The 23,529-nt window shown below is 53.9% G+C and overlaps 2 protein-coding genes across 10 annotated transcripts in view; both read left to right on the forward strand.

Annotated features, from left to right (window-relative positions):
• Positions 1–9,725, forward strand: part of SPATA13 (spermatogenesis associated 13) — a 289,869-nt gene extending 280,144 nt beyond the window's left edge. For all 7 annotated transcript variants that reach the window (XM_070800273.1, XM_070800274.1, XM_019971494.2 and 4 more), the window contains 4 exons: positions 955–1,084; positions 2,595–2,967; positions 4,624–4,698; positions 6,071–9,725. In XM_070800273.1, coding sequence (XP_070656374.1) covers positions 955–1,084; positions 2,595–2,967; positions 4,624–4,698; positions 6,071–6,246 — 754 coding nt within the window. In that variant the 3' untranslated portion in view covers positions 6,247–9,725. The remainder of the gene's footprint in view (positions 1–954; positions 1,085–2,594; positions 2,968–4,623; positions 4,699–6,070) is intronic.
• A 966-nt stretch (positions 9,726–10,691) lies between these two features.
• Positions 10,692–22,708, forward strand: C1QTNF9 (C1q and TNF related 9). 3 transcript variants are annotated; one of them, XM_019971498.2, is made up of 4 exons: positions 10,698–11,934; positions 16,333–16,514; positions 17,396–17,458; positions 18,842–22,708. In XM_019971498.2, exons 2-4 carry the CDS (start codon positions 16,349–16,351, stop codon positions 19,612–19,614), a joined length of 1,002 nt encoding a protein of 333 aa, XP_019827057.2. In that variant the 5' UTR covers positions 10,698–11,934; positions 16,333–16,348; the 3' UTR covers positions 19,615–22,708. The 3 variants fall into 3 exon arrangements, with proteins under 3 accessions (XP_019827058.2, XP_019827057.2, XP_070656379.1); XM_070800278.1 differs by lacking the exon at positions 10,698–11,934 and adding an exon at positions 12,032–12,248; XM_019971499.2 differs by lacking the exon at positions 17,396–17,458 and having other exon boundaries at positions 10,692–11,934.
• Positions 22,709–23,529: the final 821 nt, after the last annotated feature.

Raw genomic sequence — 23,529 nt, forward strand, 5'->3', positions numbered from 1 at the left:
CTTTGCATCAGGTGACCAAAGTATTGGAGCTTCAGTGGGGTGGGGAGTGTTTAGTAAACAGCAGAGTCTGCTCCCAAGGCTTTTTCCCTGTTGTGAAGGACTGCAGTCCAGTCCACCCAAGACCCTGGGGCTGTGTCTGTCCTGGAAGACACAGGGAAGTGCTGGGGGAAAGACTTAGCTCTTAGCCAGGCGACTGCTTTCCACATCTCCGAAGTGTTGGTGATGGGCAGGGAGGCCTGGTGTGCTGCAGTCCATGGGGTCACAAAGAGTCGGACAGGACTAAGTGACTGAACTGAACTGGAAGTGTTAATGCAGAACGAGACCTGCATGTAAACCTTTCTGGCCCCAGACAGACTCTCCTGCAGCCTGTGTGCAGACCAGAGCCTCTGTTTTCCTGGTGTCTCCAGGGTCTAAGGGGCTGCTGGGCAGGGGGACGTGGCAGTTTTGTTGACTGCAGTGTGGAAAGCACCAGAAATGAAGGTGCTCGGACACAGGTACTGTCGGTCAGCATTTACACAACTCACTCGTGTCCTCCCATGTAAGACGAGGCTCAGCCAATCACTCCTGGAATGAGTACTGACCATCACAGAACTTTACAGGGAAAACAAGCTCCGTGTGGACCAGAGCCAAAACAGAGGCCTGTCCCTTATTTGTTAATGAAAATCACCCCTCATCACTGTGGCTAAAACTTATTTCTTGTGGCCTTTGCTTTCATTCACTGTGGTTTCTGGGAAACGATTGATGACATTCTTATTCCAGAAAACTCTGCTGGCATTTGGTCTGCTCCCTTAGCCTAGGCGGACTGTAGCCTACTCACGGAGGAACAATGGCTGTTGTTTAGAGGCCGTCCTGTCTAGGCTGTCAGTATACAATCAAGGGTGGAGCGTGTTGCTTCTTGTGTCCTCGTTTGCCTGTCGCCTGTTACGTGGTTAAAAGTAACCCCTTACTTTGCAGTGATTACGACAACATAAAGGCAGCGTACGAGGCCATGAAGAATGTCGCCTGCCTGATCAATGAGCGGAAACGCAAGCTGGAAAGCATAGACAAGATCGCGCGGTGGCAGGTGTCCATCGTGGGCTGGGAGGCAAGTTGGAGCCCATGGCCCTCAGCACCGAACGCCCCTTCACCCCCTGCCTGTGGTCCCCTGGTGGGATGACGCACTTCACAACCTGTGATAGGTTCCCTCTGCCCATGGCTTCCGTGGTGTGATGTTTTGATTCACGCTGTTGAAGTTAGCAGTCAGATGCTTGACCCTCCACCTCCACTGGGAAGTACTCTGAAGAGCGTCTTCAGAGTACCCAATAATCAGTTTATTGGGTACATCCTTTTTCCCTCCTGCCTGATGGTGGGCTCCATGAGGGCGGCTGGAGCGTGCCCACAGAGCAGCAGGTTGTGTGGAAGTGGGAGTGCGTGTCCCCTGTGACCTGGGCGAGAGGGATGCTCCATCTGTAAGGCGGGGGGCAGGCAGGAGAGGAGTTTCCTGCAGGGCTGGTGAGGGCTGTGTGAGGCGGTGCAGGGCAGCACTGACACACAGCCTGAGTGGTGGTCCAGCGTGGGCACACACACATATGCACACACACACACATGCACACACACACACATACACGCACGCTTTTATTTATAAAAACAACAGTGACAGCAGCTAGAGCTTGTACTTGTATTGGATTCACACATGCCTGGCTCTGGTCTAAGCCGTTTAAATATATGAACTCATTTAAGCCTCTCAACAGTCCTAGGGAGTAGGAACTATTATTACCCCATTTAACAGACGGGGAAACTGAGGCACAGAAAGGTGAGGGAGCAGAATGGGCCCCTGGCCATCACCAAGGACAAGCCCATGACGTGCAGACGACTGAGATCCAGCAGGGGGCGTCCTGCCTCTGATCAGTTCTGTGAGTGAGGAAGTTGGGGCACAGAATCCCTGCAGGCTAGTATTTCACAGTCAGGATCCTTTGCCTCCAAAAATACTGTATAACTGGGATCAAGGGAGAATAAAATGTTAAAGGCCAGTATCATAGCAAATAGCATAAAGTTATGTTGGGTTAGATCCAACTTAAATACTACAGAAGTGTGTTTTTCCTCTTGCCCTTGCACTCTGACGTCTCGGGGATCATTTGTTGTCTGAAACTTACCAGTTTCTTGCTGGCATCGTGCCATCTGGCCTTTTGTCTCCGGCGCCCTGAGCTGGTTATGCAGGGAGCTGCTGCCTGACTCAGAAGCTCCCTGCCTGCAGCCTAAGCGCCCAGCCGCAGGGGGCCCCCTCGCTCTCAGGGTCCGTCTAGGCCTGCTGCCCTTTTGGCTCCCGGTGGGGTCCCTCCACCCAGCATTTTTCACCAGGTCTCTCTGATAGAGGGACCCCTTAGGTGATACACGGGCTCACTCACATTTTCTCATGGAGTCTAAAAGATAAGAAGTTCCCCACCTGAGGAGGCTGTCAGCGAGATCTGACCGGCCTTTGGGGGCCTGCCCCACATGTGGGCCCCATGTACCTGGCCGCCTGAGGAGGGTTCCTGCCAGGGTCCCCCTGTACCCCCGGCACCTGGAGGAGACCTCCCCTTGGGTGACCTCGGACGTGCTTGCACCCCTGCCCCCAGGGCCAGGACCTCCTGGAGCGCAGCTCAGAGCTGATCCACTCCGGGGAGCTGACCAGCGTCACGCGGCAGGGCAAGAGCCAGCAGCGCACCTTCTTCCTGTTCGACCACCAGCTGGTGTTCTGCAAGAAGGACCTGCTGCGCAGGGACGTGCTCTACTACCGCGGCCGCGCGGACACGGACGCCATGGAGCTGGTGGACCTGGAAGACGGCCGCGACGGCGCCCGCGGGCCAGGCCTCAGGAACGCCTTCAGGCTGGCCAGCCGCACGGGCGACGAGGTGCACCTGTTCTGCGCCAGGAAGCCCGAAGACAAGGCGCGGTGGCTGCAGGCCTTCAGGGACGAGCGCCGGCGGGTGCAGGAGGACCGGGCGCTGGGTGAGCCTGGGGCCCCGCTCACCCCCACGGGGAGGAGGCCGGGGAGCCATCCGCAGGTCCTCCTGTTCCCGAACCTACTGACGGGACCGACCGGGCAAGGTGCTGTGGGTCCAGTGTTTGTTTCACAGATGAGGAAACTGAGGCCCAGGGCCCCGCCCACTCTTAGCTTAGAGCACGGCTGGTGGAGTTTTTAACACACACCGCCACCTCCCCCCCCACCACAGGGAGCCTGACGTCTGCTCTCCAGCTCTGCTCTGCACATCACACACGGTGCATCCACCTCACTTCCCTGTCTGTCCCGGCCCAGCAGCCCCCTCCCCGCCCCAGAGCTCAGGGCCGCTAGGGCAGCCTTGCTTCCTGCCCAGCCCCCTCCTGTCTTTCAGCTCCCACTCCCCTAGGCTGGAGCTGCCAGGCCTGGTATTTACGACACCCCAGCCCCCTACACCCAGGTCTCCAAGCCCAGCCCAGAGCTACCCCCAGGCATGGCAGGGGTCTGAGCACAGACGGCCATATGGAGACAAGGCCTGGGCCCCGGAGACGGTGGGGTGTAGGGTGGCGTCTGCAGCCCACGGGCCCCAGACCTCAGGGGCTGAGGTTGGCCCTGCTATGAGGGGAGCTTGCCTGGAAACCAGGAGGGGCTTCAGCAGCCTCCCCTGACTCACACAAGTCCACCACGGAGACTCTCACCCATGGGAGGCCTCCCAGGTCTCACCAGTCAGGCAGAGCAGTGACTGCTTCTCAGCTTTGCCCCAGTCGGGCCTGACCGTACCCCTCTTGGCACAGCCATGCTTCCCTGTAGCTGGGGCTTGGGCGACAGGGATAGGTGGACGAGCAGATGAGGGGGAGGAGTGAATGTGTCCTCCAGGGGCCGGCAGGCCTGTGGCCCGGGCACGTGTGGGGTGATATAGGCACCCCGGCCTTGCCTAGCCTGTCGTGTATGTTCAGTGTCTCCTACTTGGACGCATCCTGGCATCATGAACCAGGCAGGCGTGGAGAGCGGGAAGGAGGTGGAGGGCCGGGCAGGTCTGGGGCCTGGAGCCTGGAGGGGACCCTAGGGCCTGTCAGGACAGGGGTCAGGTGTGTTGAGGGGCCAAGGCCCAGGACATTCTACCTTTCCACAAGGTAGAGGGGGTCCTGGCAGTGGGTGCAGGCCGGCCAGCTGCACAGGCAGAGCCCAGGTCTCTGGCTTCAGGGTGGAGGGCCTGCCCAGAAAAACACGGCCACCCGGCCCCGCTCAGCCTTGCCCTTGGCCCTTGTCCACGTGGTCTGCAGTAGGGGTGCAGGAGCCAGCACCCCTGGCTCAGGTGTCACCTCTGCTTGGGGTGAAGCCAAGCTTTCACAAGGCCTGTGGCTTGGCCTCCCCCAGCACCCTCCTTGTGGGGGGACAGTGAGGGAGGCCCTGTGTGTCTGTCCATCTGGGTTTATACAAGTGGTTGGTCTGCATGGGGTTCCGGTGTGGGAAATGATGGTGTGCCCGTCCAGATGATAGCCCTCCTCCTTGTCTGCCCTCTTCGGCCCCTTCTGCCTCCTTAACAGTTGAGGCTCTCTGCTTTGGTTGTAGAGAGGACCTCAGGGTTAACGTGGGTTTGGTGCAAGTTTTATCCTGAAGTGTCTTCATGAGTTTTGAATATACACCACATTTGTGTCTAAATCCAGGAATGGAAATTTCAGAAAATCAGAAGAAACTCGCCATGTTAAACGCTCAAAAGGCAGCACACGGAAAGTCAAAAGGTGAGTTTCGCAGACGGTTTCATCTCCTCAGTGTGTGTCAGCGTTGGAATTAAAATGGGGAGAAATGCCCGAGGTTGTGACGTGTGACCCACTCTGAGTGGAGGAGACAAGTGTGAGTTAAAAAGAATGACAGATGAAAGCAATGAACGGTTTAAAACCACCCACGTTTGGTTTTGAACAGACTTCAGTGCGTGCTTCCATGTGCAGAGGCGTCTGTAAGATGGTTTAACTTGGGGCGGGGGGCTTGTAGGCCCCCAGCTCTGCCCCCTGAGCCTGCAGGGGCATGGGTGGCAAGAGAGGGATTCTCCACAGGGAAGCCAGCTGGGAGGAGCGCTAAGGTTTCCCGGGTTGCCCGGCTTGCCCCTTCCCTGAGTTCCCTCGTGTCGCTCTCTCTCTCCTGCTGGGGGACAAGGGAGGCCTGTGGCCAGAGCCCGTCTTCCAGAACCTCTGCTCTGTCCTCCTCTCATGCTGACCATCACAGTCAGCTTGTGGTCTTGTAGCTAATTTATTATACCTCAGCTCAGTTGGTAAAGAATCCGCCTGCAAGGCAGGAGACCCCGGTTAGATTCCTGGGTGGGGAAGATCCGCTGGAGAAGAAGGGATAGGCTACCCACTCCAGTGTTCTTGGGCTTCCCTTGTGGCTCAGCTGGTAAAGAATCCGCCTACAGTGTGGGCGACCTGGGTTCAATCCCTGGGTTGGGAAGACCCCTGGAGAAGGGAACGGCTACCCATTCCATTATTCGGGCCTGGAGAATTCCATGGACTGTATCATCCACTGGGTCGCAAAGAGTCGGACACGACTGAGCGACTTTGACTTCACTTCACTATCGACCCCCGGTGCGCAGGTTTAAAATTCTGGCTCTAAAGAAACAGTTCTGGTTATTTTGATGAGGCGTCGGTGCCACCGATTCTAAGCACGTTACTTGCGTTCACCCATAACCCCCACGGTGGGCACTGTGCCCTCCGTCTCCGAGACTGGAAAATCGAGGCTCAGAGAAACCCAGTAACTCCTCCAGCCGGTGGTGAGCGGGCTGTGAGCGGACGACGCCGGGCTCTCACCGAGCGCGCCTCCCCGCCGCTCCCCCCACACAGCGTCCACTTGCTTCCCCGCCAGTGCCTGGCTTCCAGCTCCTTCCCGGCCTCCAGCTCCTTCCCGGCCTCGGGACCTCCCGGGGCCGGCCGGGGACAGGGTTTAGGTGAGGCCTCGGAGAGGCCATCTGTGTCCAGCACACAGCATCTGAGTGGGTCTGTTGGGCGGCCGTTGGGGTCCTCCTGGGAAATGTGACTGGAGGTTGGCCAGGAAGCATGGGGGGCTCTTCCCTTTGGGCTGACCTGTGTCCTGAGTGGCTGTCCCTCTGCACCCCCGCCCCAGGCTATGGCGGCTGCCCCGCGGCGCCCCCGCTCCAGAGCCTGCGGCCCATCCACCAGCGCCACATCACCGTGCCCAGCAGCCTGCCGCAGCAGCAGGTGTTCGCCCTGGCTGAGCCCAAGAGGAAGCCGTCGCTCTTCTGGCACACCTTCAACAAGCTTGCCCCCTTCAGGAAGTGACGGGGCTTGGGCCCAGGGACCTGGTGCTGAGAGGCCTCCCTGGGGCTCCGCTCTAGCCAAGGACAGGACCTGGCCCCGCCTGGGGAAGCAGAGGCCCGGCTGCCCCCTCGGGCTCCTAAGTTACACTGGGCAGAGCCCCAGGAGCATCGCTGATGACGAGCTGGTCCAGGCTTGGGACAGGGCCAAGGGCGCTGTGCTCCCCGAGGAGCAGGAGGAGGAGGATTGGGTCACTGCCCTTCCTGTCTTGAAGGGGTGGGCAGTGCCGGGGCTGTCCCTCTCCTCTAGTGTGGGGGAAGGGGTGCTGCAGCCTCGCAGGGGTCCCAGGGTGCCCGGCGACTTCCGAATCCACCTTTTCCATGTTTGGTGGTGGGGAGACCAGTGCGGTGTCTGCATGCAGTCCAGGGTCCGAGGTGCATAGAGACCTGTGTGCCCCAGAGACACCGAGGCTTTCAGGGAGGGGGACCTGCTGCTCCCTGTGTACACAAGTCCCCTCCTGTGCGCCACCACCTGGGCAGAACCCACGAAACTGCTCACACACATATATTTGCAACAGAAAACCCGTTCCCCTTAGTTTGATGATAAAGTGAACGTGCAGACGCAGCAGCTCAAAAAGCACCCAGTGCCTGTCCATCTGTCCTTCCTGACCCAGCAACAGTGACACAGCCGGGCCTTCTGCTGCGAATGCAGGGGACTCCAGGGTCCCACTTCCCGCACGTTCCTCCGTTTGTCACATGAACCCAAGCAGTAGTGCCAGCCGTGTGGTGATGCACATGTTGACAGGTTTCTGAAGATGTGTTTCTTATGAAAGAGACCTGACAAAACAGATCCAGGTCCAGAGAGAGCAGTCTTCTCCAGCGAGGGCCATGTGGCAGACACCCGTCTGCAGTCATCCCCCTGCCTTTGTCTCGTCATAAATTTTGATGAAAATACTTGTAAAGGTGCCGGGGGGAGAGCCGCCCGTCCTCCTTGGGTGGGGGTCCAGTCGGGCCCTGGCGTTGTCTGCTTGAGAATCTCTCTGTGATGTTGAAAGCATGGAAGCCCCTCTTTTCTACCAGGCCCCTGCTTGAGCATCAACACACCTGTGCTGTCCTCACGGGGGATACCTGAGCCTCCAGGTGTGGTCCCAGAGCCGCCCCCCCAGGGAGATGCTCCCTCTGGGCACCTCGGGCCCCGGATCCCGAATGAAGGCCCCTTCTGTGAGGGGGCTTCCCAGGAGGTGCTGTGGCTCCTTGTGTGTGTTTCCTTTTTGAATAGACGTCTCCATTCTAGTTGCATTTATATAACTGACCTTTTTTTACTAACAAGGCATAATATATTCTTCTCGTGGGGCCCCCCAGCAGAAACTGTAGGCGCTCTGTGCTAAACAGAGTTGTGTGTGTATATGGCAGTTGTGGACGGTTGGGTTGCTTGGTTGGTTGGTTGTTTTTTTAGTAAAAGAGAATTACTTTGAGGAAGTAAGGCAAATCAGTTGCTCATGTTACATTTCCAGTGAGGACTCGGCTCCAGTGCAGAAGCATCCAGCAGGCCTTCATCTCCCCTGACCTCCCCCAGTTCCCCCAGCTCCCCCATCCCTAGAGCATGGGGACCAAGGGTTGGAGGTGCTGTTGGCAGCCCTGGTCTGTCTCCCGGCCCATCCCCGACTCCTTGCTCCCCTCTCTTCTTTCCCCTGGGGCTTCCCGATGAAGGAGCCATGAGTGCCCCAGGCTGCTCACCCCCCACCCCCCAGCCTGTCTGTACAAGCAGCGGTCACTTGGTCAGATGTCCATCTCAGATGACTCCCGCTTGGGTTTTCAGGTGATCTGAAAAATCACTAAAATACGTTTAAAAGGATGTAGCATCCTTTGACCTCTTTAAATCTGTGTGTCTGCCTTGGGTTTATTAGCAGATGCCTGCAGAATAGATGGGCCAGGGTACTGTTTTCACATTTGCGGAACTTCCTTCTTGATTCCTTGTGTCTCCCACTTGGAGAGAAAGGGAGTCAAAACAAACAGCCTCCTGTCCAGATTGTGTATGGACTTCTCTGGAAATCTCTCTCTGTCCTACCTTTTTTTTCTTTTTAACCCTACACTGCATAATATGGGTGGACCTGCCTCCCAGAAAGATAAAATAACATTGTGATAAATTTCACTTACTCTGTTACTCAAGTTAAGGTCTCTGCTAACTTTGTTGAGAGACCTGGGAAATGGCCTCAGGTCCAAAGCAGCATTCTCCGTTTTGATGAAGCCTAAAATGTAGAATAGTCTTTCAGTAGGTTGTGAGCTATCATAAAGCGGGATATCTCTAAAGCCCTGGCGAAGTACCATCCTTGTCTTTGGCTTGCAAACTGGAAGAAGCGGGCGTGATTTGCCAGCCTCTTCCTGGGACTCGTGTGTTTGTTCTCAGCTGATCTGATCTTCACCCCACTCCCCGTCCAGTGGACGTTATGTTGTTGGAAACATCTCCATCATCATCCCCCATCTGCCCACCCCCACCCCACTTCTGAGTATCGCCGTGCCTTTTTATTCATACTTCAGAGGCTGAGCTCCATGCCTGTTCAGAAATCTCCCAGATCCTACATCGTTGCTGTCTAGACACAGAGCAAAAGTGCGTTTAATCCAAAACCTGTTTCACAACAGAAATGTTCGGTAGAAGCCCCAGCCCAGCACTTTATCAGTTGGGAATCTCTACAAGCCCAGACTGCTGGTTCTCGACGCAGATCAACTCGGTTACCCAGCTGGGACACAGCAGCCCAACCACCTGAGCCAGGGAAGAAACTGGAGCACGTAATGTTTGGGAGAAGAGAAACAAACGTGTCCCTCACCACTGAGTGCCAACAAGTGTGGATCCATGTGGCTTGCTGGCCAGGGATGCTGGGCACACAACAAGCTCAGACTGTCCCAAAGTTGTCCCCATAATAATCTTAACCTACAAATTGTCTTCCTATTAAAATGTCACCTGGCTAATGCTGTTCTCAGGATGTACGCAACAAAGGTGGAATCCAAGAGACTCTGAAAATAACATGTAGAAAACATCTGATCTCGGAAAAAACCTGGAACTTAAAACACTGGACGCACATTTGGTGACAACAAACTTAACATTACCTTCTTTGTTGTTTATTAGGTATCCAGCACGAATTTAGAAGATACTGTAACTGTGATTTAACAATTGGTCTATTTTTTTTTTTTGTAAATATCAACATCCGTCATGTTTGACTTACTTACTTTTCAAGTCTTTCCAGGCCCTGTTCCTTCAATTCTGACTCGTCAACATCAAGACGATGTTATCTGTCAAGGTCAAGTGACAGCTTCCCAACTGATGACATAGCTGTTGTCAGCTGACATATGTTGTATAGGATTGTTTGTATGACACGTATGTACTTTCTCTGAAGTTTTTGTAAAAAAAATTTTATTTACAATGTTATTTGAATGATTTCTTGTAAATGCTGTGAATCTATATTTGTTGTTTTGTATCTGTATATTAAAGTTAATTTGTCAAACTGACTGTAGTAATGCATTTGAGTGTGTGTGTGTTGCCTGGTGTGTGTGTGGGCTGTGGGTGTATTATGTATGTGTGTATGGTGTATAGGTGAGTGTATGTGGGTGTGTAGAGTATGTGTGTGTAGTGTGACTGTATATGAGTGTGCGTAGTGTATGGGTATGTGTGTGGGAGGTGTGGGTGTGGGTGGTAGGGGTGTGTAGTGTGTGTATGCATGTGTGTGTAGTGTATGAGTGTGTATGTAGTGTGTGTATGAGTGGGTGTGTAGTGTTTGGTTGTGTGTAGTGTATGGGGTGGGTGTGGGCGATATGTGTATGTTTGTGTGTGTATGCGTGTGTGAGTGTGTATGCGTGTGTGTGTGTAGCATATTTTAAGTGGAGAGTAAGTGTCTAGGAAGCTTTCTGGGGTTTACAACTCGTTCCCTGCCTGGATGCCAGTAGACTTCTTTTAGGCAAAAAGTCACCCTTAATGACCTGGTTAGACTGCTGGGTGAGTGTGGAAGAGAGAGGTCTCTGAGGGAACAGAGGAGCTCCTTGGCTTGAAGAAAAGCTCCCAAACATTGAAAAGAGACTGAAGAAGCCAAACCTGAGTGAGAAGGCCCGTTCTGGTTCCCAGGGGCAGGAGGCAGCTGCTGGCCCTTCCCTGGAGAGGCTCTGCCAGCTGTGTTCACTGAGCCAGGCCAGTGGGGAAATTAGGGAATTTCCCTCCCTAACTAACAGCTCAGAAAAGTCAGCAAAGGCTCACTGTTGCTGTGGTGGTCACCAGGAAGGGGTCCCCACAGAGGTTGCCGCTGACTCTTTATCTGAACAGCCACCTGCCCCCACCTCCTTTGGCTGGACTGAAAGAGGGGCTTATGCTCATGGGCTGGGGATGTGGATTCGGAGGGTGGTGCCAACGACACAGGAGGGCGCCCGTGGAGGGAGGAGCAGGCTGGGGGGCAGGGCTGTCCTCAGAGGGGTCCTGGGGAGTCGCCCAGCAGGTGAGTTACCCACCCACCCACTGGACACCAGAGAGGCAGCGAGACGGGTGCTTGTCCAGTGGGGCATGTGGTCCGGAGCATCACTAGAATGCAGCACGTGTCCTATGACATGGGAGTCTGAGTTCTGGGACAATTTCAGGGACCGCCCCTTTCCTGGGAGGTTGGGGGCAGGAGGCAGGAGGTAGGGCCCCAGCAGACCCCAAAGGGGAGCCCTCAGACCTGTTCTCTGAGAAAGAGCATTGGGGCATTTGTTCTCTTGATGTTATTTTTAAGTCAGAAATCAACGTTAATAGACTGACGGGAAAAGAGAGGATTCAGTGATTATATGGGATTGGAAAAAAGGTTTCACCATGTTGTTCTTGGGGCTTCCCATAGACAGAGGAGTCTGGTGGGCTACAGCCCATAGGGTTACACACTGAAGTGACTTAGCATGCACGCATGCATGTTGTTCTTAGTGAAGTGTGTGTGTGTGCGTGGGCGTGGTGAAGAAGTGTTAATTGCTCAGTCACATCTGACTCTTTGTGACCCCATGGACTGTAGCCAGCCAGGCTCCTCTGTCCATGGGATTCTCCAGGCAAGAATACTGGAGTGAGTTGCCATGACCTCCTCCAGGGGGTCTTCCTGATCCAGGGATCGAACCCAGGTCTCCCGCATTGCAGGCTGAGTCTTTACCGCTGAGCCACCAGGGAAGCCCATGTGTTGTGAAGAGGACAGGCGTTAAAGTCTTAGGCACACAAGCGCCCACACTGACAAGAACTACACGGAGTGGGGAAGACCGAGATAAGCGATGTCACGTTGAAGGGTCCGGGGTCTGAACGAGGCCTAACGGTACCGTCTTCAGTTTGGTTCTGTTGGCTCATAATTGACCCAAGGTCGGCTCAGAGCCGCACAAAGAAGGCAGAGGCACAAAAGTCTCTGCAAGGGGAGGAGGCTGCCGGGGACGCCTCCCTCCAGACCCACCCAGAAACCGCCTCACCTTCTCTCAGTGAAAGGGGAGGAAAGAAGGAGCTCTATCAGCTGAAGTAAGTGGTGTTGGACAATGGCGGACTCGAGCATTGCCTCAGTTTTTGAAGTTCTTCCAAGAGGTCTTGTGCTCTTGTGTTCCCTCCCCTTCCTGCTGTTTTGCAGATCTATCCGCCAGGGGATTGCCTGGCAGGAAGGTGTGATTTTATTTAGTTTGCTTCTGATTCCTGGTTTGCAGAGCCCCTGGGTGCCGCCTGCAGCCCTGGATGCAGGTAAGTGCCTTAAGACACAACTTCTTTGCATTCAATTTAAGGCGTCGGAGTCAGAAAGCAGCTCTGGTATCACTTCACTGGTGTGTGATGTGTGTGCTTAGTCGCTCAGTCATGTTCGACTCTTGCGACCCCATGGACTGCAGCCCACCAGGCTCCTCTGTCCTTGGAGTTCTCTAGGCAAGAATACTGGAGTGGGTTGCCATTTCCTTCTCCAGGGGATCTTCTCAACCCAGGGATTGAACCCACGTCTCCTGCACTGAAGGTGGATTCTTTACCCACTGAGCCATCGGGGAAGCCCACTTTTTGCAAAGTAGGTAGGTGTCTACAGAGTTTGGGGTGAGAAAGGAGTAAGCCAGTTCCAAATACACTCTGAAGAGGCTACATAGGAGATAGAAGCAGATTTTGAAATCTTTCTGCTAGAACTCTGCAGACTATCTGGGAGGAGGGTGAAACCCTAGAATAAATCGTGAGACCTGTCTAGGGAGCTTTCTAGAGAAGCTTGGATTACTTTACACAAATGTTAATGTGGACATTCTTAGGTTCCTGGCAGTACTAACTTACCCAGGGTAGATTAAAACAAGGTCCTCAACATGTGTTGAAAAAGAAATACGTATGTACAAAGTATAGAGAAAGTGAGGGAAATGTCTTCAGTGATGGCAAGCTGGAGGTTTAGGTTCTTGGGCAGTCACGTCTGGGGTGATTCTGGTCTCACGCACCCCTTGTGTTCTGTGCAGCCTTCAGAGGCTGGAGGTTTGGAGACCCAGGGAAGATTGCTCTGCTGGGTTCTGGCCGATCTTCATTAAATCTTCCTATTTGGAGAAGTAGGAACCTTGAGGAGTGGAAACCCCTTAACCTTGGCCATGGACCAGGGACATCATGTCCTTGGAGTATAGTAATCAGGGTGTGCCCTGAGTCACCTTTTGTAAAGCAGTTCAGTAGTGAAGGAGAATACAGATCAAGCATAGGAAAAACTACCCAGAAACAAGAAGAACCAATTTTACCTGGGTCTAAAAGACAGTAACTCCAAAAGTGTTTGCAGTCTGCAACCCTTTGTCCCTAGCTGTTTCTGTATATTAGGGTTAAGGGCTCATGGGGCTTCCCAGGGGCCCTCCTCCCCCATGAACTTGACATTCACCAGGAGGACTGTGTCCACTCCCTGTGTGTCCACGCTGGCAGTATTGATATTCTGCCATCCCTGCTGTCAGAGGCTTATTGTATCACCTGGAGGGTTTCTGAACCAGTGTATCCTTAGCAGCTCTGTGGGCTCAGTGACTACAGGTGTCAAGCCCTACTCACTTCGGATGGGCACCCATATATTTGACAGTGGAAGCCTTGCATCACTTATGACATAGGCTTGGGTGCGGGTAAGAGGCCCCACATAACAGGCTCCGGCGAGTGAGCAGAACATGCAGGTCTCACCCGTGTCACCAACAGGCCGGGAGGGCAGGGTGGCCTGTGCTGTCATCAGAGACCAGGATTTCTTGTCCCCAGTGTGTGGCCCTCCTTCAACGGGTCCACGATGGCTCACGAGGGAGGGGGCACCCCTTCCCGGGAAGGTCGTGGTCCACAAGGTGCCTGTGTTGGTTTCGCCCACTTCCCAGCAGCCATGGTCTAGTTTCACGGTGGACCTAGGCTGCGAGGAAGCTGGGTCATGAGTCTGTCGTGGGCTGCCACATGCTAACTAGAATTTCTGTCACCATTGGCCACGGGAAGCAGGGACGTTAGAGAGATTAGAGCCTCCACTGAAAGCATCCACAAGGATTAGACTCAACATCCAGCTGCCTACCTGTGAAGATTCACACATAGTTAGAACCAGGATAATATCCATTCATTCAACCACACAGCAAATACTGGACTATGATATGCTGAAAATAAGAAAGCGTGAAGATGCAGCTGCTGTCTTCAGTATGCTGTTCTGTTCAAGTGCTGCTGGTCCAGGGGCCATGTGGAGAATGGGTGGGGGAGGGGAGAGAGCCAGAGAAGACAAGAGGGGGCAGGGGAAGTGGAGGAGGGAAGCCACCGGGGGTCCTAGCTCTAGCACCTTCTACCCAAACACAGGACGCTGGAGTTAAACTTTGCAACTGAGGAGCCAACCCGAGGCTTTGTGAGAAACACCCGTGTAACTTTTTATTTAGAAAAATAACCCACAAATATGATCTCTCCTCTATGCCTTGTGCAAACCCTCCTGTCCATCTTCTAAACATTTTTTCTTTAGAGACGGTGCCGCCCCTTATCTGACTGCTCATCTGGGGGCAAAGGTGTTCCTTTATTCACAACTGGCACTTCTGCCCACGTCAGGTGTGCAAGAGCCCAGAAGAGACTCCCGGAAGGGTGCTCATTTGCTTTCATCTCAGCTCCTCTCTGGCCGGAGAGCAGCATGCAGTTTATCCCAACTTGACACTTTATAAGCTCACGATCTGTTTTATTATTGGAATAATTGTAACGCACATTTTGAAAAAAATTAAAAGGGAGAAATATAGACCCCTACAGAGGCTGGTGTGTGCAGTTTAGATTTGACTGCAACCAGCCACTTCTGAGTTAAACAGAAGAGGAAGGTGTAGATTATTTATGGAAATTGGCTCTGAGAAAACCCAGCTGGATTTCCTGAAAGGGCATAAGTTTGTGACTTCAGAGGGAAACATCCGCCTTTCCTTTTCCGAAAATACTTTTCTTCTCATCAAACTGGGCCCTGAGACACGTAGTGGCTTCCATCAGGTGGCGACGTAATCCTTTGTGTCACGGTCTGGCTGGGTTTAGAAAATGTATCTCTGCTGCTGCTGCTGCTGCCAAGTCGCTTCAATCGTGTCCAACCCTCAGCAACCCCATGGACTGCAGCCTTCCAGGCTCCTCCATCCATGGGATTTTCCAGGCAAGAGTACAGGAGTAGGGTGCCATTGCCTTCTCCGAAATGTATCTCTAGAAACAGTTTTATAGACACTGTAAAAAAGTCTTTTTAAAAAAGAGAAGCTCTCGGAACTCCCCGCCCACCCCCCAGCCCCCGACTCCACTCCAAAGCAGCCGTGTGCATTTGGATATATCTGCTTCTAATTTGTGTTACTACACACACAGGCACACGCTGTTTCATTGTGCTTCACAGATACCCCATTCTGTAACACATTAAAGGTTTGGGGGAACCCTGCATTGAGCATCAGCTCCTTTGGTGTCCCATTTTGGTACCTCTCACAATATTTCAAATGTCTTTATCACTATTTGTTATGATGATCCATGATCAGTGATCTTTGATGTTACTACTGCTACTTGCTGAAGGCTCAGGTGATGGTTAGCATTTTTCCGCAATTGGTGGGGAGGGCACTTCCTTGGTGGTTCAGAGGGTAAAGAATCTGCCTGCAATGCAGGAGACCCAGGTTTGATCTCTGGGTTGGGAAGATCCCCTGGAGAAGGGAATGGCAACCCACTCCAGTATTCTTGCCTGGAGAATCCCATGGACAGAGGAGCCTGGTGGGCTGCAGTCCATGAGGTCACAAAGAGTCAGACATACCTGAGCAACTCACTCTTTCACTTTCACTGAAAATTAACCTATGTACACTTAATAGACCCCAGTATAGTGTAAACATAACTTCTATATGTACTGGGAGCCAAGAAATTTGTGTGACTCAGTTTTTTTGTGATATCCACTTTATTGCAGTGGTTCTAGAGCCAACCTTTCTTCTGTCTCTGAACTTGACTCTTCCCAGTACCTCCCGTAAGTGCAACCAAACAGTGTCTGCCATGTGTGACTGGCTAAGGTCACTGAGCACGGTGTCCTCAAGGTTCATCACTGTTGTACCATGCCTCAGAGTTTCTCTCCTTTTTAAGGCTGAATCGTGTCAGCCTACTGTCTGCATGGACCGCATTTTATTCATGTGTCAGTGGACACTTGGGATGTTTCCACTTTTGGTGACTGTGGACCACGCTGCTGTGAATGTGGGTACAGAAATATCTGGGAGAGCCTCTGCTGTTGCCTCTTTTGTGTATACCCGGAAGTGGGGTTGCTGAGCAGAGGCTTATTCCATGTTTGCTTCACCGGTCAACACATGGTTTCACAGCGTGATCTTCTTTTTTGTAGCAGCCCCAAAAGGCAAGCATTTATCTCTTCTCTGGCTCCAAAAAGGGACTTGGCCAAAGCAAAACAGTCAACTGGAGTGTCTGCCCAAAGGGACTTGGTCAGCGGGGGTTTCCTGACCTGGGGTGTGGCTCTCTCCTTGACTGCTCACCAGTAAGAGCTGCCCCGACCTGCCACATCCCTTCAAGGCTGTGTCCTTCTATTGTGGGTGGCTGGTCTTCTCCCGGCTCCCACCCTGACCCGTCCTGACCCTCCTGTCCAAGCCTGACCACTGCGCAGAGCAGAGGCTGTGTCCATGGCCGTGGTGACGAAAGCCTCTCCCTCTTTCCGTTCAGCCCTGTCACCCAAGCCATGAGGATCTGGTGGCTCCTGCTTGCCTCTGGAGTCTGCACGGGGACGGTGAGCTCACAGGACACCTGCAAGCAGGGACACCCTGGCATCCCCGGGAACCCCGGTCACAACGGACTGCCTGGGAGAGATGGACGAGACGGAGCAAAGGGTGACAAGGGAGACGCAGGTACCCACCAGCTGCGCCTGCAGCTGCCCTCCGCTCCTTCCCGCTCCCTCTCGCCTCCTCCATTCATTCATCGCCTGTGTGCGCAGCGCCTACCCGCTCGCCCCTCGCCATCCATACATACATACCTCTCTCCATTGCCTAGAAGACACTGACAGAGAGCCTGCCCCGGCCAGACCCAGGCTGGGTGTGGGGTACAGGGCAGCACAGGCCATCAGGACTCTGGGCTTTCCTACTGGGTGGGGCTGCCTGTCTGCCCGCCAGCATCTCCTGTACTGCGGGGCCATTTTCAGGAGCAAGTGACTTCATGGATCTTTCTGCCTCGGGTGGCAGGTATGAGGGGTCTTTGGCACCAGGGCCTGGAGATCTGACGGCTGGGTCTCTGGCAGGGAGCACCCAGCGTGGTGCTAACCTCATGGCCTCCTGTCCCAGCGGTCTGCACAGCACATTGACCACCACTCTAAGGCACTGGAGAGGTCCTTCCAGAACCCGCTCTTCTGTCCCCAGTAGTGTGGCGTGAGCATGGTCTTCTGTGCTTTCATAGGAGGCTAGTAGACCCAGTCCACTCCCCACAGAGTGATGGAAAAGGGGCACAGGTGAGAAAGCCCCCTCACCCCCACCCAGGTCCTTGTCACGTGAGAAGCACATGACCATCATCATCAGCTGCGTGCCTGGGAGGCCCACCCATCCACTTCCAGCCCGCTGCTCTGCCCACTCAGCATCCTTGCTGCTCGCCCCAAATGCCCTTGCTCACCGCCCCCCACACCATGTGTCGTGTGTGAGGAGGTCGGGCTGGGGCTCCCTGGAACCCTCTATTGCTGACCCACACTCAGGAAACTGGAGCTGGAATTTTAACTCCTGCCTGTTTTCTCACGTTTCACCAGGAGAACCAGGACATCCCGGTGGCCCTGGGAAGGATGGGATGACCGGGAAGAAAGGAGAACCAGGTCAGACACGGCTTCCCACTTGGCCGCCCTCGTCCTAGTGGGCGAGTGAAGTGGTCAGTGATGTGGCGAGAAGTGTTAAGTGCTAACCAAGGACAAGTCCCTTATGGGGCTCTGAGAGTGACCCACAGGAAAGGCCATGCAGGTCTTCTCTCCGGAAGCTCGCAGTTCAGTGCAGGGATGGGCAGACTTTCTGTAAAGGGCCACAGCGTCCCAGTCATGACCGCTCAGCTCTTCCATCACAGGGGAAAGCAGAGAAGGGGAGGCCTCAGCATGCAGGGCTGTGTCCCGTGAAACCTGAATTGTACATGATTGTCACGAATCTCGGAACATGACTGGTGACCATTTAAAAAAGCCCAGCATTCCTAGCTTGTGGGCTGTTCAAAAACAGTCTGGAGGATGGAAGTGGCCCTTGGTCCATGGTTTGCTGAAGCCTGATTTCGCACTAGGGCCTGAGGAGGATGCAGGATTCTGACTCGGCGGCCCTGTAGGCGGGAGGGTGCTGATGGGGGCTGGGGGGAGGGTGCTGATGGGGGGGAGGGTGGTGATCACAGCGTCAGTGCCACACTAGGTGGTTCTAGTGCCTTCCATGTGCTGACTCAACACAACAGCCTATACAGGAGGCAGTTTGTTATCCCAGGTTACAGGTGAGGAACCGGGTGCAGGTGGGCATCAGCTTGTGTAGAAGTGGTGGAGGCCGGCTGGATCCTGGCGTCTGACTCCAGAGCCGTGCTCGCACCGCTGCTGCCCAGTCGGGCTCGGGCGCGGGGAAGAGGGGGCGGCCAGGCTGCGGGGCGGAGACAGGGAGAACCAGGACAGCGTGATGCACCTGTCAGAGCAGAGCGCGAGTGAGGAGCTTCTCGGGTGTCAGGTCATCAGGTCATCAGTGCTGCGAGTGACCTCTGCTGGCGGCCTGGTGAACCTACCGTCTGCGTTCTTCCAGCTTCCAAAGGAGCTCCCTGGGGGATGGGCAGAAAGCTGTCATTTCTTTTTGGGGCTGGCCATGCCCTGTGGCATGTGGGATCTTGGTTCTTCCGACCAAGGGGACCAGGGATTGAACCCTCGCCCCCTGCAGTGGAAGCGGGGAGTCTTAACCACTGGACCGCCAGGGAAGACCCCCAAAGAAGAACTGCCATTTTAACATGAGCCCCAACGCTGATTTAGTCGGTATTACCTACGTTAGTGTTCTGGGCGCACTTGAACATGCGCGTGCATGTGTGTGCGTGTGTGTGTGTATCTGCACAACTGAGGAGTAAGTTAACTTTCACATCCTGACCTCATACTAAGTCTGGGTGCTGCTTTACTTCATTCGTGTTCTCAATAATGTCTTCACAAGACAGAGCTGCACGAATCATCTCTTCCTCTGTTCTTTCTCTTCCTTCTCAGGGGCAGATGGACATGTGGAAGCGAAGGGCATCAAAGGTGACCAGGGCTCGAGAGGACCCCCAGGGAAGCACGGGCCAAAGGGACTCGTGGGCCCCCCGGGGGAGAAAGGCCTCACGGGAGAGACGGGCCCCCAGGGGCAGAAGGGGGAGAAGGGCGACGTGGGGCCCGTGGGTCCAGAAGGGCCCGAGGGCAGCACCGGACCTTCAGGCCCTACTGGACTGCTCGGGCCCACGGGCCCCATTGGAAAGCCGGGTCCCAAGGGAGACGCTGGCCCCCTGGGGCCCCAGGGCGAGCCTGGAGTCCGCGGCCCAAGAGGCTGGAAAGGGGAACGAGGAGAAAAGGGGAAAATCGGTGAGATGCCCGCCTTGCCCAAAAGCGCCTTCACGGTGGGGCTCACGGTGCTGAGCAAGTTCCCTCCATCAGACACTCCCATCAAGTTCGACAGGATCCTGTACAATGAGTTTGGCCACTACGACGTGGCCACGGGCAAGTTCATCTGCCACGTGGCTGGCGTCTATTACTTCACCTACCACATCACCGTCTTCTCCAGGAACATCCAGGTGTCTCTGGTCAAAAACGGGGCCAAAGTCCTGCACACCAAGGATGGTTACACAGGCTCCGAGGACCAGGCCTCAGGCGGCATCGTCCTGCCCCTGAAGCTTGGGGACGAGGTGTGGCTGCAGGTGACCGGAGGGGAGAGGTTCAATGGCTTGTTCGCTGACAAGGACGACGACACGACATTCACGGGCTTCCTGCTGTTCAGCAGCTCCTGACGGGTGTGGGAAGGGCAATCTTCCCCCATCCACCGGGGTTAGCTTCGTGAAGACCTTATCTGATGATTTTACACTATTAACTATGTCATCACTGTCATAACCATTAGAAGGTAAAAAGAGGAAGGTTCTCCCTAAAACTGATACTACAAAACTCGGCATCCCTCCAAGAGTAAATCTAAAAATACCTGCCATGTTTATTACAGTTTATTTAATATTTTTCCTCATTCCCACAGTCCAGAGAATCCTCTGCCTGTGTGTTCCTTGTGGGAAGCATTTTGATATCATTTTAGTGCTTGAAGGAGCCACAAGACTCCTTCAAGATTCAGGTGTGAATCACCCTGGGGCAAAATTCTTCTCACCTGTGAACTTGAGGAAGCAGATAAGAAATTATCTTATACAGCAGTGGGCAGGGCCCGGGACAGCGGGTCCCATCCACGAGGGAGAAACAGGAAAGCCAGAAGGGTCCCGGCACCCAGCCAAGCCAAACCCAGCAGGGCAAATTCCGTTAGTTTCTTTACTGTTTACCTTCTAAAAGCTTTGAAAGAAGGAAGCAGAAGGAAAAGTTCCTGAACAGGGAGATCAGGCAGAGAGTTGGAAGTGGAGGGTGGTGATGTATGTTCTAGTTAGTGCATGATGGGTAAAAGGGAAACCAGCCCTCCAGGCCATAATGGACATTTCCTGTTCAGACAGGTACTGTCCACGTCCCTTCCTGCTGGTAAACGTATCCTGATATCTATGCTCAGGCCCGCTCTTTCCAGCAGTGTAGACGCTGGGGTCTGGGGTGCACACGAGGTACGGGCCTGGCAGCTCAGAACATTGTCTTCCTCGGTCCATGGTGACTACTTCCAAGATGGCACTCAACCCAGCTAGAGCCAACGAGACACAATCTGCCATGCTGGAAGACTTGTGGAAAAACAGAAAAGGTCTCTTCCAGCTGAAGCCTGAGCTTTAGGTGGCATCTGTCTTCTAATCCTTAGAGCCTGACAACAAACAGAGCTGGAGGTAACCCTGTCCTGACGACAAGGTTTAGGCCCATAAGCCCAGCTGTCCTGAGAGCAGAAGTACCCCTGGATGGTCTCAGTGTGTGAGTCAACAAACTCTGTTTGCTTAAACCAATTTGAGGCAGGTTGTGTTACTACTGCTGTTGTCTGAAAGAATCTCAAGTGGTCCCTGGTCCAAGGGCGGCAGGATTATAGTGAAAACAACCCAAGACCAAGAATCGAGGCATTGTTTCAGCCACAACAGAGGAGTTAGACTTGGGTGAGTTTTCAGCCCTTTTGTGATCCTGTCTCTGATCGTGCAATAGTGGTTGAACTGAATAATTGTGCACGGTCCCAGTACCTTTCTAAAAGGTTTAAATATACCTACATTAAATCCAAGCATTTATTGCTCTCTATTAGATGAGAGCAACTAATAAGCAAGAGATGGGCTTCCCAGGTGGCATTACCACCTGCCAATGCAAGAGACATAAGAGAGGCAGGTTTGATCCCTGGGTCGGGAGGATCCCCTGGAGGGGGTCATGGGAACCCACTCCAGTATTCTTGCCTGGAGAATCCCATGGATGGAGGAGCCTAGAGGGCTACAGTCCATGGGGTCGCAAAGAGTCAGACAAGACTGAAACAACTTAGCACACACAACAAGCAAGAGGGCGTAGGCCTGGTGCATATTTGAGCAACAGCACCTTCCAAACCCCAGCCTGGGGCGTCGTTAGTTCTCTGAGGAACTTACAGCCACTCCTGCCACACGCCAACCAAGCCAGTATGGTTGTGACAGTGTCTTCATTCCTTGGGAAAATGGGAATTTTCTGAATTATCATTACAAGCAGGCAGCACTGCTATAGATGAATTATTGAAAAATTACTTGGTGGTTTTGGAAAACTTTGGAAGTATACAGAAATCATTTCCATTTTGTTGTTATAACCCCATGGACTGCATCGTGCCAGGCTTCCTGGTCCTTCATTATCTCCCAGAGTTTGCTCAGATTCATGTCCATTGAGTGGATGATGCCGTCCAACCATGTCATCCTGTTGTCCCCTTCTAATCCTGCCCTCAGTCTTTCCCAGCATCAGGGTCTTTTCCAATGAGTCAGCTCTTCGAATCAGGTGGCCAAAGTATTGGGGCTTCAGCTGTGGATCTCTGTAGTTTTTACAAGTCTAACTACACCAGGTTCTCTGAGACACAACACACTTTGTAAATGCAGCACAAGTCATCATTCTCTGAGGGTGTTTGCAGGCTTCAGTGTTTGCATTTAAAATGGTTTGTTACCTTTGTATAAAAACCATTCTGGACTCAAAAAAGGTTCTCAGACTTGAAACTCCTTTTAAAAATTATGATAAAATAAGTACTTTTGTCAAAATATAGATAAATTTTTTTACATGACACATTTGACATGTGTGTAAGGTTCTGCCATGCAGACCTGCAATGTGGCCACCCCAAGGACCAACCAGTCACAGACAGCGCAGTATTAATCACCATGGAGTAAGGACTTTGAGTTCAGTTCAGTCGCTCAGTCGTGTCCGACTCTTTGCGACCCCATGAACCACAGCACGCCAGGCCTCCCTGTCCATCACCAACTCCAGGAGTTCACTCAGACTCACGTCCATCGAATCAGTGATGCCATCCAGCCATCTCATCCTCAGTCATCCCCTTCTCCTCCTGCCCCCAATCCCTCCCAGCATCAGAGTCTTTTCCAATGAGTCAACTCTTCGCATGAGGTGGCCAAAGTACTGGAGTTTCAGCTTTAGCATCATTCCCTCCAAGGAAATCCCAGGGCTGATCTTCAGAATGGACTGGTTGTATCTCCTTGCAGTCCAAGGGACTCTCAAGAGTCTTCTCCAACACCACAGTTCAAAAGCATCAATTCTTCAGCGCTCAGCTTTCTTCACAGTCCAACTCTCACATCCATACATGACACTGGAAAAACCATAGCCTTGACTAGACAGACCTTTGTTGGCAAAGTAATGTCTCTGCTTTTCAATATGCTATCTAGGTTGGTTGTAACTTTTCTTCCAAGGAGTAAGTGTCTTTTAATTTCATGGCTGCAGTCACCATCTGCAGTGATTTTGGAGCCCCCAAAAATAAAGTCTGACACTGTTTCCACTGTTTGGGCACTTGCCTTAAGTAAATTTTAAATATCTCATCATTTTGATCACTAGGGCTTTTTCTCCCGACCCGGCTAAATTAAAACCAATCTCCGTTTAACACTAAGGCATTGTTAAGATGGAATTTGGCCCTAGATTCTGGAACTTCAGAGAAGGTTCTGGGGCTGCTCACAGCCCACAGGTGTTGGCAGGGGCGGACTCTACTGCCACTGCACTCAGGTGAGACACGATGCCCCTCGGCCTGGTCCTCGGCACGAGGCATCCTTCGGGCCTGATGGAGCTGGTCTGGGAGTCCGGTTCTGCGCGAAGCCCAGGCGAGGCCGCAGCAGCGGGCTTGGGGCTGCCCTTGGGCAGGGTCATCCTCGTGGGCCGTCCAGGTGAGGCTCCCATTCTTCCATGGCCTCCGCCCCCCGCGGACACCGGGAGGGACCCTTTCGGCCCCAGCCCTCGCCCTCTCTGCCGCTGCCCTCCCGGCCCAGATCTCCGTCCGTCGGTTTGTCGTCGATCTCCGTGAGTTCACGGTCAGTGGACCGAGGTCAGCCGACAGCTCTGGCCGCAAGGCTCGCACGTGGAGTGCAGCGCTCCTTCCTGGAGCGGAGGCCGACGGGGGGCGACGGGTCTCGGTCCAGTGTGAGGGCCCGCGCCGTGCCAGCCCCTCTCGCGGGTTCCCGGCCCTCGCCCGGCCTCGTGGCAGGGCGGCGCGTCCTGCGGTGCCCACTCCCGGCGCGCGGTGGCGCTCCACGCGGAGGACGTCGGCGGGCGACGCTCTGGCCGCGCGGCCCCAGCCCTCCCGGAAGCGCGAGGTCACGTGGAGC

The sequence above is a fragment of the Bos indicus genome, chromosome 12 (genome assembly GCF_029378745.1).
Source record: "Bos indicus isolate NIAB-ARS_2022 breed Sahiwal x Tharparkar chromosome 12, NIAB-ARS_B.indTharparkar_mat_pri_1.0, whole genome shotgun sequence".
Lineage (NCBI taxonomy): Eukaryota > Metazoa > Chordata > Mammalia > Artiodactyla > Bovidae > Bos > Bos indicus.

Coding starts and splice junctions, on each gene's coding strand:
- C1QTNF9 (XM_019971498.2), top strand. CDS start 16,349: ATGAGGATCTGGTGGCTCCTGCTTGCCTCTGGAGTCTGCACGGGGACG. Junction 16,515..17,395: donor GGGTGACAAGGGAGACGCAG/GTACCCACCAGC, acceptor ACGTTTCACCAG/GAGAACCAGGACATCCCGGT. Junction 17,459..18,841: donor CGGGAAGAAAGGAGAACCAG/GTCAGACACGGC, acceptor CTTCCTTCTCAG/GGGCAGATGGACATGTGGAA.